A 17,807-nucleotide genomic window follows, 5' to 3' on the forward strand; every position below is an offset into this window, starting at 1 on the left:
TGCTCATCTCCTGCGTACCTCAGGCCAAATGAGGTACTACAGGCCTATTTAGATTGATTGAATTCTGCTCGTCTTGCGAGTCAACACTCGAATTTAGTCGAGTCAGAATTTACGAGCATAATCCGTTCCATATCGCATATCAAAGCAAGTTTTCCCATTGACGTCAATGGAAACGAAAATAATTTGTTCCGCATTGACTTCAATGGGATGCAATACAGAATGCGGCCAGAGATGGGGGGGGGCGCCAGAGAGCTCCGAAAAGGCCCGAGGACACTTCGGCTCGTTTCCTGCGCCCCCGTACCTCAGGCCAAATAAGGTACTGCAGGCCAATGTTCGACTCTGCTCGTCTCCTGCGTACCTCAGGCCAAATGAGGTACTACAGGCCTATTTAGCTTGAATTCTGCTCGTCTTGCGAGTCAACACTCGCAAACCGAGTAAGTAATTAAAAAACAAAAGTTGCTCGCAAATCAAAACGCTCTCAAACCAAGCTACTCCTAAACCGAGGTTCCACTGCACTCGCATATCATAGCGAGTTTCCCCATTGAAGTCAATGGAAACTAAAATTATTTGTTCCGCGTTGACTTCAATGGGATGCAATAACAGTTGAACCTCCGATTACGAGCATAATCCGTTCCAGGAGAATGCTTGTAATCCAAAGTACTCGCATATCAAAGCGAGTTTTCCCCTTGAAGTCAATGGAAACTAAAATAATTTGTTCCGCATTGACTTCAATGGGATGCAATACCGAATGCGGGCAGAGGTGGGGGGCGCCAGTGAGCGCCGAAAAAAGGCCCGAGGACACTTCGACTCCTTTCCTGCGCCCCCGTACCTCAGGCCGAATGAGGTACTGCAGGCCAATGTTTGGCTTTTCTCGGCTCCTGCGCCCCCGTACCTCAGGAAAAATGAGGTACTGCAGGCCTATTTTCAGCTCTGCTCGGCTTCTGCGCCCCCGTACCTCAGGCCAAATAAGGTACAGCACGCCTATTTAGCTTGAATTCTGCTCGTCTTCCGAGTCAGAACTTAAATAAAAAAAGTTGCTCGCAAATCAAAACTCTCTCAAACCAAGTTACTCTTAAACCGAGGTTCCACTGTACATCTGAAATTCCGATTAACAAAAAATTTGTCAGAATTTCGATTTTTTTAATGAAATGAACCGCATATGTCTACCACCTAGTTTGTCAATACACTGCTATTGACAGGAAAAATCCTGTGCTACACTTTATTCACTGGGCAGCACAGCAGCTTCACAAAACAATAGAATTGAATGGAACAGAAAGAATATAAACATCTTCCAAAATTCGAATTCGAATAGAATACATTTTAATTCAAATACAATAGAAAATGATAGAACAGAAAAGAACAGAATATAAAAAAAAATTATAGAAAACAAAAAATAGGGGCAGATCTTCGTAGAATTGCATGGGCGCAGCGTATGTGAGATACGCTAAGCCTCTGTAACTTACTTTTTAAATCTTTGAATCCACAAAGAATTTGCGTTGTATGTTACGGCGGCGTAGTGTATCTCTCGCGGCGTAATGGCGCGTAATTCGAAACGGCGAGTAGGGGGCGAGTTTCATTTAAAAACTGAACGAACCGCGCATGCGCCGTCCTTAAATTTCCCGCCGTACATTGCGCTAAATGACGTCGCAAGGACGTCATTGTTTTGACGTGGACGTAAATTACGTCCAGCCCCATTCACGGACGCCTTACGCAAACAAAATAAAATATTTTCAAATTCGACGCGGGAACGACGGCCATACTTAACATTGCGTACGCCACCAAATAGCAGCTTTAACTATGCGCCGAAAAAAGCTGAACGGAAACGACGTAAAAGAATGCGACGGCCGCTCGTACGTTCGTGGATCGTCGGAAATAGCTAATTTGCATACTCTACGCGGAATACAACGGGAACGCCACCCAGCGGACGCCGAAGAATTGAATCTAAGATCCGAAGGCGTACGACGACGTAAGCCTGTCGGATCTAACCCAGATGCCGTCGTATCTTGTTTTGAGGATTCAAAACAAAGATACGACGCCGGAAATTTGAAAGTACGCCGGCGTATCACTAGATACGCCGGCGTACTCTCTTTGTGGATCTGCCCCATAGTATATAACCGTTTTCCGAAATTCAAATTTTGAATAGAATAATTTTGATTTAGAATGGAATTCAATTTGAATGCAATTTCGAGCAGAATAATATCAAATTTAAATAAAATAGAAAATAATATAATAGAAAAGAAAAGAATAAAACAGAAAATAATAGAATAGAAAAAAAAAACAATAGAATGGAACAGAAAGAATATAACCATCTTCCAAAATTTGAATTTCGAATAGAATACATTTGAATTCAAATACAATAGAAAATAATAAAACAGAAAATAATAGATTATAAAGAAAATTATAGAACAGAAAAAATAGAAAGAATATATTTGAATTTCGAATAGAATAAATTAGATTTTGAATGGAATTCGATTTGAATCCAATTTCGAACAGAATAATATCAAATTTACAAAGAATATAAAAGAATAGAATAAAACAGAAAATAATAGAATAGAAAAAAAAACAATAGAATGAAAAGAAAAAATATAACCATCTTTCAAAATTCAAATTTTGAATGGAATTAGATTTGAATACAATTTCGAACAGAATAATATGAAATTAAAATAGAATAGAAAAGAATAGAAAATAAAAGAAAAGAATAAAACAGAAAGTAATAGAATAGGAAAAAAAGAAGAAGAATAGAATGGAAAAAAAAAACAATATAACCATCTTACAAAATTCGATATTTTCCTCCCGGCTTCCGGGTACTCGCTCCTGCGGGACTGGGCGTTCCTGTGCAGTGCCGCAATGTCATCTGGGACTTCGCCCATATGATTGACGTGCCTGAGAAAAACTCCCACCGGCGTATAAGGTGCGTCACGACTTTTCGAAAGTAGCCGAACCGCGAGTCGGCTCTTTACATTGCCTGCGCAGTCAGCTCTACACGGCTCCTAGTCAGTGCGCAGGCGCCGTATAGAGCCGACTCGCAGTTCGGCTACTTTCGGAAAGTCGTGACGCGCGGTGGGAGTTTTTCTCAGGCACATCAATCATATGGGTGAAGTCCCAGATGACATTGCGGCACTGCACAGGAACGCCCACTCCCACGGGAGCGAGTACCTGGAAGCCGGGAGGAAAATACCGATAATACCGTATGTACACCCCCCAAAAAAAACAAAAAAACTGCATACTGTACATGTTTGAGGTATAGTGAATGTAATGTTAGATACTTGGGGGCAGATTCACAAAGATCTGCACTCTGAGATATGCTACGCCGCCGTAACTTACCTGGCTTTGGGTTGAATCCTGAAAGAATTTGCGCCGTAAGTTACGGCGGCGTAGTGTATCTCTCGCGGCGTAAGGGCGCGGAATTCAAATGCGGCGAGTAGGGGGCGTGTTTTATTTAAATAAAACACGTCCCCGCGACGAACAAACTGCGCATGCGCCGTCCCTAAATTTTCCGCCATGCATTGCGCTAAATGACGTCGCAAGGACGTCATTGGTTTTGACGTGGACGTAAATTACGTCCAGCTCCATTCACAGACAACTTACGCAAACGAAATAAAAAAAAATCAAATTTGACGCGGGAACGACGGCCATACTTAACATTGCGTACGCCACCAAATAGCAGCTTTAACTATACGCCGAAAAAAGCCGAACGGAAACGACGTAAAAGAATGCGACGGCCGCTTGTACGTTCGTGGATCGTCGGAAATAGCTAATTTGCATACTCGACGTGGAATACGACGGGAACGCCACCCAGCGGCTGCCGAAGAATTGCATCAAAGATCTGAAGGCGTACGAAGACGTACGCCTGTCGGATCTAACCCAGATGCCGTCGTATCTTGTTTTGAGGATTCAAAACAAAGATACGACGCGGGAAATTTGAAATCACTAGATACGCCGGCGTACTTTCTTTGTGGATCTGCCCCTTGTTTTTTGGGTGAACCTCCGCTTTAAGTAGTTTTGTATTGTAACGTAAGTAATGTAATGTCGAAAAATATCAATAAAGAGAAATTGAAACAGAAAGAGTATAACCATCTTCCAAAATTCGAATTTCGAATAGAATACATTTGATTCAATTCGACCGAAATTGGAAAATTCTAATTGATTCGAATAAATGAAAGGAATTCCAAAAAACAAATTGAACTAAACACATTTATGTAAATAACAATTTTTTTTGTTGGTTTCATATATAAATGTAAAAAGTTACTAAGTCCCGCCCTCGTCTACTGTCCAGCCACAAGGATTGTCGGCCATGAAGAATCTACCATTACAAGTGATGGATGTGCGGCACGGAGCAGTTACAGCATATTGAACACTATACTACTTACAGCTCTATGGGAAGTAGCACAATGTGAACCTGTAACAGCTTAATGGACTGGAGAACAATAGAGACCAGATACAGCACCAAGGGCAGCATGGCCAATCACAGCGTGATGTAAAGCAGCACAGTACAGACCAGTTACAGCACCATGGACAGCAATACAAAGCAGGCCAGTTACAGCACAATGGACAGCAGCACACAACCAGCCAATTACAGCACCATAGAACAGCACAGAACACACCAGTTACCAAACATTGGAAAGCAGCATCATGCAGGACAGCTACAGATCTATGGAGAGCCGCACAATGCAGGCCAATTAGGGGAACCATAGACCACAGCATATAAACTGACCAATTACTGCACCATAGACAGCAGCACAAAACAGACCGACTGTCTGCGCCACAAACAGCACGGTACAGCGAAGGCCAATTACAGAAACACGGACAACAGCAACGTGCAGGCCAGTTACAGAAACATAGGTGGCATCACATAACGTACCGGTAACTGACAACGGGCAGCAAAACCAGGGGCATGGTTATGCATCATGGACAGCAGCACAGTTTCAGCATCCTGGAGGGAGGTACAATACAGCAGAGTTACAGCAGCATGGAGAGCAGCACAATGTAAGACAGTTACAGCACCATGGACAGCAGCACAATGGAGGCCAGTTACAGCACCATGGACAGCAGCACAATGGAGACCAGTTACAGCACCATGGACAGCAGCACAATGGAGGCCAGTTACAGCACCATGGACAGCAGCGCAATGGAGGCCAGTTACAGCACCATGGACAGCAGCACAATGGAGGCCAGTTAAAGCACCATGGACAGCAGCGCAATGGAGGCCAGTTAAAGCACCATGGACAGCAGCGCAATGGAGGCCAGTTACAGCACCATGGACAGCAGCACAATGGAGGCCAGTTACAGCACCATGGACAGCAGCACAATGGAGGCCAGTTACAGCACCATGGACAGCAGGGCAATGGAGGCCAGTTACAGCATCATGGACAGCAGCGCAATGGAGGCCAGTTACAGCATCATGGACAGCAGTGCAATGGAGGCCAGTTACAGCACCATGGACAGCAGGGCAATGGAGGCCAGTTACAGCATCATGGACAGCAGCGCAATGGAGGCCAGTTACAGCACCATGGACAGCAGGGCAATGGAGGCCAGTTACAGCATCATGGACAGCAGCACAATGGAGGTCAGTTACAGCACCATGGACAGCAGCACAATGTAGAACAGTTACAGCACCATGGACAGCAGCACAATGTAGGACAGTTACAGCACCATGGAAAGCAGCAAGGTGTGGGTCAATTAAAACTTAAAGGGGGTTGTAAAGGTACATTTTTTTCATCAGAGGATAAGCGACCCCCCCCCCCCTGAGCCCCCGTTTATTTACCTGACCCCTCGAAAGTCCCGCGCCGTGAACGCGCTGGCTTCTCGGCTCATTCATTGGTTGATTAATAGCAGTGCAGCCATTGGCTCCCGCTGCTGTCAATCAAGTCAATAAAACGGGGTGCTGGGGGCGGAGCCGAATGATACAGTCAGCTGCTATAGCCGCAGGCTGTATCACGGGACTGCGCCCGCAAGAACTAACCCCCATGGGGGAGAGCTCCCATGAAGGGGTTAGTTCTAGCGGGGAGGAGCCAAGACCGCCGCCGAGGGAACCCAGAAGACGAGGATCGGGGCCACTCTGTGCAAAACAAGTTGCACAGTGGAGGTCAGTATAACATGTTTGTTATTTAAAAAATAGCCCACCCCATTTTACTTACCTGAGCCTGTTCACCTGCTGTGAGCGTTCCCCCAGTGTCCTCTTCTCCACGGACTGTTGATTGGATAGATTGATAGCAGCACAGCTATTGGCTCCCGCTGCTGTCAATCACATCCAATGACGCGGCAGCCGGGGAGCCAGGACCGAGTCTATGGATGCCAAGTGTATGAGACGGGAACGCGCTGGCAAGCTAACCCCCTCGGGAAAGAGCTTCCCGGAGGGGGTTAAGCTTTAGCAGGGAGGAGCCGAGACAGCCACCGTGAGACCCCAGAACAGGAGGATCGGGGCCACTCTGTGTAAAACTAACTGCACAGTGGAGGTAAGTATAACATGTTTGTTATTTAGAAAAACAAAAACGAACCTATACAACCCCTTTAATTGATAGCAGCATAGTATAGGCCAGTTACAACCAAAGTGCAGACCAATTACAGCACCATGGATAGGAATACAGCACAGGGAGGTTACAGCACCATGGACATCAATGCAACACGGGGCAGTTACAGCACCATGGACATCAATGCAACACGGGGCAGTTACAGCACCATTGACATCAATGCAACACGGGACAGTTAGAGCAGCATGGACATCAATGCAACACGGGACAGTTAGAGCAGAATGGACATCAATGCAACACGGTACAGTTAGAGCACCATGGACATCAATGCAACACGGGACAGTTAGAGCACCATGGACATCAATGCAACATGGGACAGTTAGAGCACCATGGACATCAATGCAACACGGTACAGTTAGAGCACCATGGACATCAATGCAACATGGGACAGTTAGAGCACCATGGACATCAATGCAACACGGTACAGTTAGAGCACCATGGACATCAATGCAACACGGGACAGTTAGAGCACCATGGACATCAATGCAACACGGGACAGTTAGAGCACCATGGACATCAATGCAACACGGGACAGTTAGAGCAGCATGGACATCAATGCAACACGGGACAGTAAGAGCAGCATGGACATCAATGCAACACGGGACAGTTAGAGCAGAATGGACATCAATGCAACACGGTACAGTTAGAGCACCATGGACATCAATGCAACACGGGACAGTTAGAGCACCATGGACATCAATGCAACACGGGACAGTTAGAGCAGAATGGACAGCAGCACAGTGCAGGCCGGTTACAGCACCATGGGAATCTACAAAGTACAGACCAGTTATTGCACAAATTGACAGCAATGCAACACAGACCAGTTACAGCACCATGGACAGCAGCCCAATGCAGACCAGTTACAGCACCATGGACAGCAGCACAGTGAAAACCAGTTACAGCACCATGGACAGCGGCACAGTGCAAACCAGTTACAGCACCATGGACAGCGGCACAGTGAAAAACAGTTACAGCACCATGGATAGCATCACAGTGCAAACCAGTTACAGCCTTTTTCAACCAGGCTGCCCAGGCACCCTGGGGTGCCTTATGGTATCTTCAGGGGTGCCGTAGCAAAATGCCTAAAAATTTACCATAATTTTTATACAAAGGCAGCGGGTGGATGAAGCCTGCCTTTAGGTTACACAAAGTGTTCATTGTGCAGCATTATGACTGTCTAGCTGCCAACTTCCTAACGGCCAAAGACATCATCAATTGATAAGGAAGATGTCAGTTGCCTGCATAGCATCCTTGTTTGACCCTCTCCTGCCTCTCTCCATCAGCTTTGGGGTCATATTAGCTGAGCGATGGAGAAAAACGGAGGAAGAGAAACATTGGAAAACTAGTCAGTACCAGTTTGCACCTATAACGTTGGGTTCCCTATGTGTGTGGATGTTGCTGCATTATGTAAAACTATTGGAATCGTTTTTACATTTTAGGATGGGATGCCTCAAGACTGTCTATAATTTTAAAGGGTGCCTCGAGGCTGCCGATAATTTTGGAGGGTGCCTCAAGACTGCCCATAATTTTGGAGGGTGCCTCGAGATTGTCAATAATTGTGCAGGGTGCCTCGAGTTTGTCCATAATTTGGAGGGTGCCTCAAGACTGCTCATAATTTTGGAGGGTGCCTCGAAATTGTCCATAATTTTGGAGGGTGCCTCGAGATTGTCCATCATTTTGGAGGGTGAATCAAGACTTCCCATAATTTTTGAGGGTGCCACGAGATTGTCTATTAGTTTGGGGGGTGCCTTGAGACTGACCATCATTTTGGAGAGGGCCTCAAGATTTTCCATAATTTTGGAGGGTGCCTCAAGCTTGTCCATAATTTTGGAGGGTGCCTAAAGCTTGTCCATAATTTTGGAGGGTGCCTCAAGCTTGTCCATAATTTTGGAGGGTGCCTCGAGATTATCCATAATTTTGGAGGGTGGCTAAAGCTTGTCCATAATTTTGGAGGGTGCCTTGAGATTGTCCATAATTTTGGAGGGTGCCTTGAGATTGTCCATAATTTTGGAGGGTGCCTCAAGACTGCCCATCATTTTGGAGAGTGCCTTGAGATTGTCCATAATTTTGGAGGGTGCCTCAAGACTGCCCATAATTTTGGAGGGTGCCTTGAGATTGTCCATAATTTTGGAGGGTGCCTCAAGACTGCCCATAATTTTGGAGGGTGCCTCAAGCTTGTCCATTATTTTGGAGGGTGCCTCAAGCTTGTCCATAATTTTGGAGGGTGCCTCGAGATTATCCATAATTTTGGAGGGTGCCTCAAGCTTGTCCATAATTTTGGAGGGTGCCTCGAGACTGTCCATAATTCTGCAGGGTGCCTCGAGATGGTCTATAATTTTGGAGGGTGCCTCGAGACTGTCCATAATTTTGGAGGGTGCCTCGAGATGGTCTATAATTTTGGAGGTTGCCTTGAGATTGTTCATAGTTTTGGAGGGTGCCTCAAAACTGTCCATCATTTTGTAGGATGCCTCGAGACTGCCCATAATTTTGGAGGGCGCCTCAAGATTGTCCATAATTTTAAAGGGTGCCTTGAGTGACAAATGGTTGAGAAACACTAGTTACAGCACCATGGACATCTGCCAAGTGTAGGCCAGTTATAGCACTATGGACAACATCACAATCCAAAGAAATAATAGGATCACGGACACAGAAAAGCAGTGATATGTTTATGGAGAACAACACAGTATTTTGTTGCCTAAACGGTGTACTACTATTACACCTCTGGTAAGTTCTGCATACCCTAGCAGTCTAGTTTTAGAGATTTGTCCGAGACTGTTCTCTATAAAATAGCTCTGGAACCCATAACAGAGGACATCTACAATTTCTTGGTGTAAATTTCCCCGCACCCATGTACAATACAAAGCAGCTACAACACCGTACGACACAAGAGAAAGCTATAAAACATTCCTTACAGCCTCAAAGTACAGAAATATTAAAAGCACTATGAAGAACAACATACAAAATGCTAAAGTGATCATAAAAAGGGAAAGGAAAAAAAAGATGAAAACAACTTTACTACAGAAAAATAAAAAATCGAAATAAATTAAGGAAAAAAAGAAAATTAGTTCTTTCTAATCAGCTCTGATAAAATGATTTCTTGAAGCCAACTAGCACTCATTAATTTAGCCAGACTAATCCCTCTAATTTGGGCATAGCTCAGCCAATTAGATATCACAAGTAGATAATGTTCCGCCTCTGTGACTCTCGAAGCAGCAAATCACAACCACTATTTGTCATCCAGGCCACTTTGGATGAGGCCATGATGAGAAAATGATTTTCAGTTGTAATAATTTTGACTGAACTGATAATTATTTTATGATGGAGGGGGTAAAGCCTTCTATAAATATGGAAAGAGATGTAAGGGGGGAACTTTTGCAAACCATTCTAACCCAATGACTCAATACCACACTGGAAATAGTATTGGTAGAACCTGAACAAGTATAATGCTGCGTACACACGATCGGAATTTCGGACAAGAAAAGTTCGATGTGAGCTTTTGGTGTGTACTGTAGGCTCCACCTGACTTTTTCTGTCTGAATTTCCGACAACAAAAATTTGAGAGCTGGTTCTCAATTTTTCCGACAAGGAAATTCCGATCATCTGTATGCAATTCCGACGGAGAAAAATCCTACGCATGCTCGGAATTAAGTCGACGCATGCTCGGAAGCATCGGATTTCATTTTTCTCGGCTCTTCGTAGTTTTGTACATCACCGCGTTCTTGACGGTCGGAATTTGGTGTGACCGTGTGTATGCAAGACAAGTTTGAGCCAAAATTCCGTCTGAAAAAAATCCACGGTTTTCTTGTCGGAATTTCCGATTGTGTGTACGCGTAAGAGTCCATTCACACCTCAATGTGTGTGTTGAGTGCATGTAAACGCACACGTGGTTGATGTGCATTCGCATGCTGTGTTGTGTTGTTTTTAAATTTCATTTTTTAAAGCTCTTTTAAGCACTTCAGAATTGGGTGCTAAATGATCGGCCATTTTTTGCGCTTCGGCACTGCGACGCTTTAACTGACAATTGCGCGGTCGTGCGACGTGGCACCCAAACAAAATTGACGTCCTTTTTTTCCCACAAATAGAGTTTTTTTTTGGTGGTATTTGATCACCTCTGCGGTTTTTATTTTTTTAGGCTATAAACAAAAATAGAGCGATAATTTAAAAAAAGCAATATTTTTTACTTTGTGCTATAATAAATATCCCCAATATATATATATATAAATCCTCAGTTTAGGCCGATACGTATACTTCTACATATTTTTGGTAAAAAAAATCGCAATTAGGCTTCATTTCCATGGACGTTTTTACATCCACTTTTCTGAGCGTTTTTTGCAGCTTAAAAACAGCTCTCCATGTTAGTCTATGGCCTCATGCCCACCATGACGTTTTTGAGCTGTAGATGGCTGAGCCGTTTTTAAGCTGCAAAAAAAAAACAGGACCAGTGCGTTCTGAAGCTCCAGAGTAGAGCTGTAAAAACGCCAGACGTTAAAAACCGCCAAAAACGTTTAAAAATGCTCAAAAACGCTACCGCTGCGTTTTTGAGCTCCAGCTCAAAAAAAAATAAAAATCTAAAAAATAAATAAATAAACAACATGGACGGGCGTTTTTAAGCTGTAAAAAAGGCTAAAGAAAGTGGCTGTAAAAACGTCCATGGAAATGAAGCCTTAAAAACGCGCAAAAAACGCACAAAAACGCTACCGCTGCGTTTTTGAGCTCCAGCTCAAAAAAAATAATCCAAAAAATAAAACATGGACAGGCGTTTTTAAGCTGTAAAAAAGGTGGCTGTAAAAACGTCCATGGAAATGAAGCCTAAGTGTTTTATTGATTGGCTTGCGCAAAAGCTATAGCATCTACAAAATAGGGGATAGAATTATGTCATTTTTATTATTATTACGTTTTTATTAGTAATGGCGGCGATCTGCGATTTTTATCGTGACTGCGACATTTGGGACCATTGTCATTTATAGAGCGATCAGTGCTATAAAAATTCACTGATGCTGTGTAAATGACACTGGCAGGGAAGGGGTTAAACACTAGGGGGCGATCAAGGTGTCCTAGGGATTGATTCTAACTGTGGGGGGGATGGGCTACCACTGACACGACAGCTATCACTGCTCCCGATGACAGGGAGCAGTAGATCACTGTCCTGTCACTAGGCAGGGCAGCTCACATCAGCACAACACACTGGTGTGAACTTCCCCTATTGAAATACATTGCTTTACAATGCATGTGCACTGGCATGCGTTGATTAAAGTGTATTGGGTTTGTCCTTGACATCTAGCCACAATTTCAGCACAATGCAATTTCATCCTCCAGGGAACTTTCTTCCATTAACAACAGAAGGCTTGCCCTTGGCTTCAGTGGGCAAATTTTAAAAGGCTAAGAGCACCTCAACAACCTCAATTTTAAAAAAATCTCCACTTTCCTGAAAGGAGAAATTTCAGAAGTGTTTATAATTTTTTTTTTTTTTTTTTACTTTTAAACTTCTTTTGTTTTGAAAATGTTTATTTATAATTTTTTTCCTTATTTCTTTTTGTTTTCAAAAGTTTTTAGGTTTTTCTTTTCCTTATTATTATTTTTTTTTCTAATTGTTTTTTTTTTTTTTTTTTTTTTTTGCAAATACCTCAGTGGGTAATAAATATCTCCAGGGCAAAAAAAAAATCTTAATTTGTCTCATAAAATGGTAAAACATTCATTTGGGTGAAGTGTTTCACGAGTAATTGTCAGTCACACTATCACAGTACTGAAAAATGGCCAGGATAGGCAGATAGGTAGAGTAAACTCTGGTATTGAGCTGAATAAGGATGACCAAGAGCCATGAGAACATTTACTTGCAGATAACTCATGAAGTAAATCCACCTTTTGAAGTGGATAAGAATAGAACCTATTGATAAGAAAGGTATTGACATACTGTACTGGCATTACTTTGCCTCCTCTGACTACCAATGAACACCAAATAGCATAAACCTATAACAACCAAACCCATGCCATACCCTATAACAACCAAACCCAACCCATCCCAATAACAACCAAACCCAACCCTATAACAACCAAACCCAACCCAACCCTATAACAACCAAACCCAACCCAACCCAACCCTATAACAACCAAACCCAACCCAACCCAATAACAACCAAACCCAACCCAAACCTATAACAACCAAACCCAACCCAACCCTATAACAACCAAACCCAACCCAACCATATAACAACTAAACCCAACCAAACCCTATAACAACCAAACCCAACCCAACCCAATAACAAACAAACCCAACTCTATAACAGTCAAACCCATCCCTATAACAACCAAATCCAACCCGACCCTATAACAACTAAACCCAACCAAACCCTATAACAACCAAACCCAACCCAACCCTATAACAACCAAACCCAACCCAACCCTATAACAACCAAACCCAACCAAAGCCTATAACAACCAAACCCAACCCAACCCAACCCTATAACAACCAAACCCACCAATACTTATCAATCTTTCCTCAAATCAAGACGTGGTTGAGACAGGGTAGACATCATCACAGTCTGTCTAAGTATATATATATATATATATATATATATATATATATATATATACACACATACACACATGCTAAATTGCCAAAAGTATTGGGACACCTGTCTTTACACACATATGAACTTTAATGGCATCCCAGTCTTAGTCCGTAAGGTTTAATATTGAATTGGCCTACTGTTTGCCGCTATAACAGCTTCAACTCTTCTGGGAAGGCTGTCCACAAGGTTTAGGAGTGTGTCTATGGGAATGTTTGACCATTCTTCCATATGTGCATTTGTGAGGTCAGGCACTGATGTTAAAGGAGAAGGCCTGGCTCGCAGTCTCCACTCTTATTCTTATCCCAAAGGTGTTCTATTGGGTTGAGGTCAGGACTTTGTGCAGGCTAGTCAAGTTCCTCCACCCCAAACCCGCTCATGTCTTTATGGACCTTGCTTTATGCACTGGTCCAAATCATTTGGTGGAGGGGGGATTATGGTATAAGGTTGTTTTTCAAGGGTTGGGCTTGGCCCCTTAGTTCCAGTGAAAGGAAATCTTAAGGTGTCAGCGTACCAAGATAATTTGGACAATTTCATTCTCTCAACTTTGTGGGAACAGTTTGGGGATGGTCCCTTCCTGTTCCAACATGACTGCACACCAGTGCACAAAGCAAGGTTCATAAAGACATGGATGAGCGAGTTTGGGGGTGGAGGAACTTGACTGGCCTGCACAGAGTCCTGATCTCAACCTGATAGAACACCTTTGGGGTGAATTAGAGAGGAGACTGCGAGCCAGGCTTTCTTATCCAAAATCAGTTCCTCACCCCACCAATGTGCTTCTGGAAGAATGTTCAAACTTTCCCATAGACACACTCCTAAACCTTGTGGACAGCCTTCCCAGAAGAGTTGACGTTGTTATAGCTGCAAGGGGTGGGCCAACTCAATATTGAACCTTACGGACTAAGACTAAAGTGTATGTGTGCCCCCAATGTAACTGCTTTGTATCAAGACCTTTTCTATAATTTAAACAGTTTGTAAACAAAAAAAAGTTTATGTGTGTGTAAAGGCAGGCGTCCCAATACTTTTGGCAATCTAGTGTATATAAATACACTTTATACATATACTGTATTAAACCAACCAGCTAATAAATCAGTAACAAAGTAACTGCTGTTTATAATAATACACTTAGCAATTCCACCCAACCCAGTTTACTACTCACCGGCATCGTCTGACTCCCGTGTAGGGCGTTAATGGCTGCCTGTGCTTCCGCATGCGATGAGTATTTGACAAACGCACACCCTGAAAATGAAAAATACAAGACCTGGTCACCATTCCATCACTTCCATCAAACTCAACAGTAATTGTACAAGTACAAGTTAAATATGTGACTTGACTACTCATGGCATTAACTCTTTCATAGATAAGAATTTTCTCAGCCTTTGTTCCATTCACTATGACAATCATACATGTATGCCGAATTATCAGTATAAAATAAAACTATATTTATATTATTATACATTGATATTATTTATATTTATGTTATGCATACTATATAATTTATTAATAATTTATATTCATATTTATTTTATTTATAATATATTTATAATTTATATTTATTTTATTTATAATGTTTTTATATCGATATAGTTTTATTTATAGTTTTTATAAATGTATATTATTATAAATATTATTATAGATTAAAATAATGATATACCACTCTTTTTTTTGAGAGAGAGAGAATTAGGCCCCATTCAGACATTGCATTGAGGGAATGACTGTTCCTCCTTGCAGTTTTTCAAAGCACAATTTACTCTCATTTCCCTGTGTCATGCATAGGACAGGCCATTCATTTCAATGGACTGCCCTATGCAGTTTGTCGCCTAAAATAAGCTCCTGCTTCTTTTTTTTGGTGGCAATCTTAGTGTGATTTTTAAACACGTGGAGGAGAAGGAGAATAAGGGAAATAGGAAAGAGAGGAAAGAGAAAGAGAAGAATGGGGGAAATCAGAAGGAGGAGGAGGAGAAGAGGAAGGAGAGGGATGAGAAGGAGGAGAAGGAAAACGAGAAGAAGGAGAAGAAGGAGAAAGAGAAGAAGTAGAAGGAGAACGAGAAGGAGGAGAAGGAGAAGAAGAAGGAGAAGAAGGAAAATGAGGAGAAGGAGAAGAAGGAGAATGAGAAGGAGAAGAAGGAGAATGAGAAGAAGAAGGAGGAGAAGGAGAAGAAGAAGGAGAAGGAGAAGAAGGAAAATGAGGAGAAGGAGAAGAAGGAGAATGAGAAGGATAAGAAGGAGAATGAGAAGAAGAAGGAGGAGAAGGAGAAGGAGAAGTAGAAGGAGAAAGATTAGGAGGAGATGGCGGAGGAGGCAAAGGAAAAGAGGAAGGGAGAAGAGGAAAAAGGAGGAAGAGAAGGAGGAGAAATAGAAGAAGTAGAGGAGGAAGGAGAGGGAGAAGAAGACACATCAGAAGATGGAGAAGGAGGAGAGGAAAAGAGGAGGGGAAGGAGGAGAAGGAGAAGAAGGAGGGGAAAGAGAAGAGGAAGGAAGAGAAAGAAAAGGAGAAGGAGAAGAGGAAATAGAAGTAAAAGAAGGAGAAGCAGAAGGGGGGAGATCAGAAGGAGGAGAAGAAGAGGAAGGAGAAGAAGGAGAAGGAGAAGGATGAGAAGGAGAAGGAGAAAGTGAAGAGGAAGAAGAAGAAGAAGAAGAAGAAGAAGAAGAAGAAGAAGAAGGAGGAGAATGAGAATGAGAATGAGAAAAAGGAGAGAGAGAATGAGGAGGAGGAGGAGGAGGAGAAGGAGAAGGAGAAGGAGAAGAAGGAGAAGGAGAAGAAGGAGAAGGAGAAGGAGGAGAAAGAGAAGTAGTAGGAGGAGATGGAGGAGAAGGAGAAATAGGAGGAGGAGACGGCGGAAGCAATGGAGAAGAGGAAGGAGAAGAAGGAGAAGAGGAAAAAGGAGAAGGATTAGAAAGAGGAAGATAAGGATGAGAAAGATAAGGAGTAGAAGGAGAAGGAGATGGAGGAGAAGGAGGAGGAGAAGAGGAAGGAGAAGGAGAAGAAGGAAAATCAGAAGATGGAGAGGAAGGAGAAGGAGGAAAAGGTGGAGAAGGAGAAAGAGAAGAGGAAGGAGAAGGAGAAGTAGGAGAAGGAAAAGGAGGAGAAGAAGAAGAGGAAGGAGAAGAAGGAGAAGAGGAAGAAGAAGGAGAAGAAGAAAGAGAAGGAGGAGAAGGAGAAGAGGAAGGAGAATGATGAGAAGAGGAAGGGAAGGGGGAGAAAGAAAAGGAGAAGGAGAAGAGGAAAGAGAAGGAAAAGAAGGAGAAGCAGAAGGAGGGAAATCAGAAGAAGGAGGAGAAGAAGAGGAAGGAGAAGGAGGAAAAGGATGAGAAGGAGAAAGAGAAGAGGAAGAAGGAGAAGGAGGAGAATGAGAAGGAGAAGGAGGAGAATGATTAGGAGAATGAAGAGGAGAAGGAGAAGGAGAATAAGGAGGAGAAGGAGAAGGAGAATGAGGAGGAGAAGTAGGAGAATGATAAGGAGAAGGAGGAGAAGGAGAAAGAGAATGAGGAGGAGAAGAAGAAAGAGAAGGAGAAGGAGGAGAAGGAGAAGGAGAAGTAGAAGAAGGAGAATGAGAAGGAGAAGAAGGAGGAGAAGTAGTAGGAGGAAACGGCAGAGGCAAATGAGAAGAGGAAGGAGAAGAAGGAGAAGAGGAAAAAGGAGAAGGAGTAGAAAGAGGAAGAGAAGGAGGAGAAAGAGATGGAGTAGAAGGATAAGGAGATGGAGGAGAATGAGGAGGAGAAGAAGAAGGAGAAGGAGGAGAAGAAGAAGAAGGAAAATCAGAAGGTGGAGAAGGAGAAGAGGAAGGAGAAGAAGGAGAAGAATGAGAAGGAGAAACAGAAGAGGAAGGAGAAGAAGGAAAATGAGGAGAAGGAGAAGAAGGAGAAGGAGAAGTAGGAGAAGAAGAAGAGGAAGGAGAAGAATGAGAAGAGGAAGAAGAAGGAGGAGGAGAAGGAGAGAAAGAAGGAAAAGAGGAAGGAGAAGGAGGAGAAGGAGAAGAGTAAGGAGAAGAAGAGGAAGAAGGAGAAAGGAAAGGAGAAGGGGAAGAGGAAGGACAAGGAGAAGGAGGAGAATGAGAAGAGGAAGGACAAGGAGAAGGAGAAGGAGGAGAAGGAGATGGAGAATGCAGGAGAAAGAGAAGAAAAGTTAAGTTGAAAAAAAGAAATGACGAAAAAGTTCCTATCTTTTTCTGCTCTTATTTCTCACCTCTTCCCGAGCATCTGAAGATCCCGCAAGCTGCAGCCAAAACTGTTAATAATCTTTACGCACTCGTCTCCCCTCTCTTCGGTGCCTCATTTGCATGCAGCGATTTAGAGAACACGATATGGATATAGCAATTAAAACGTATCGATCGCCAACCGCCGTGACCTTTCTAAGAATCAGTAAATATCTGTCGTGGAAACTACAGTCCGAGTAATTAAAATGATTAAGAAGAGGCCTGGAAATGTTTGTTTAGAGGAAGCACCAGTCAGCGGGATGAGGCCTCGCAGGGAGATCGATAAGCTACGCCAGGAAGTGCACCCCATTAAACAGCCACATATCATTATTGTACGAGCCGCCGATCTACCGCATAAATGTGAAAAATCTCTGTTTTATAGGTGCATAGCCACTTATTACAAAAAAATTCCACGTTTACACACAAGACCATAAAATACATACATGGCTTCCATTGTGTAATATGTACAAAAATAAAAATGTCTAACCTGACCAGTGTAATTAAATAGCAGGCAT

At 43.0% G+C, this 17,807-nt stretch overlaps 1 protein-coding gene across 30 annotated transcripts in view; it reads right to left on the bottom strand.

The window, feature by feature from the left end:
• CELF4 (CUGBP Elav-like family member 4) overlaps nucleotides 1-17,807 on the bottom strand; it is a 1,399,301-nt gene that overhangs the window by 201,679 nt on the left and 1,179,815 nt on the right. For 16 of the 30 annotated variants that reach the window (XR_005746938.1, XM_040336074.1, XM_040336067.1 and 13 more), the window contains 2 exons: nucleotides 14,256-14,335; nucleotides 4,862-4,933 (listed from right to left, as the gene is read on the bottom strand). Coding sequence is in view for 29 of the 30 variants with exons in the window: in XM_040336074.1 (XP_040192008.1) it covers nucleotides 4,862-4,933; nucleotides 14,256-14,335 (152 nt within the window). In the remaining variant the exon portion in view is untranslated. The remainder of the gene's footprint in view (nucleotides 1-4,861; nucleotides 4,934-14,255; nucleotides 14,336-17,807) is intronic. The other 14 variants (XM_040336075.1, XM_040336070.1, XM_040336076.1 and 11 more) reach the window with 1 other exon arrangement.

This window comes from Rana temporaria, chromosome 1 (assembly GCF_905171775.1).
Source record: "Rana temporaria chromosome 1, aRanTem1.1, whole genome shotgun sequence".
In the NCBI taxonomy this organism is placed as follows: domain Eukaryota; kingdom Metazoa; phylum Chordata; class Amphibia; order Anura; family Ranidae; genus Rana; species Rana temporaria.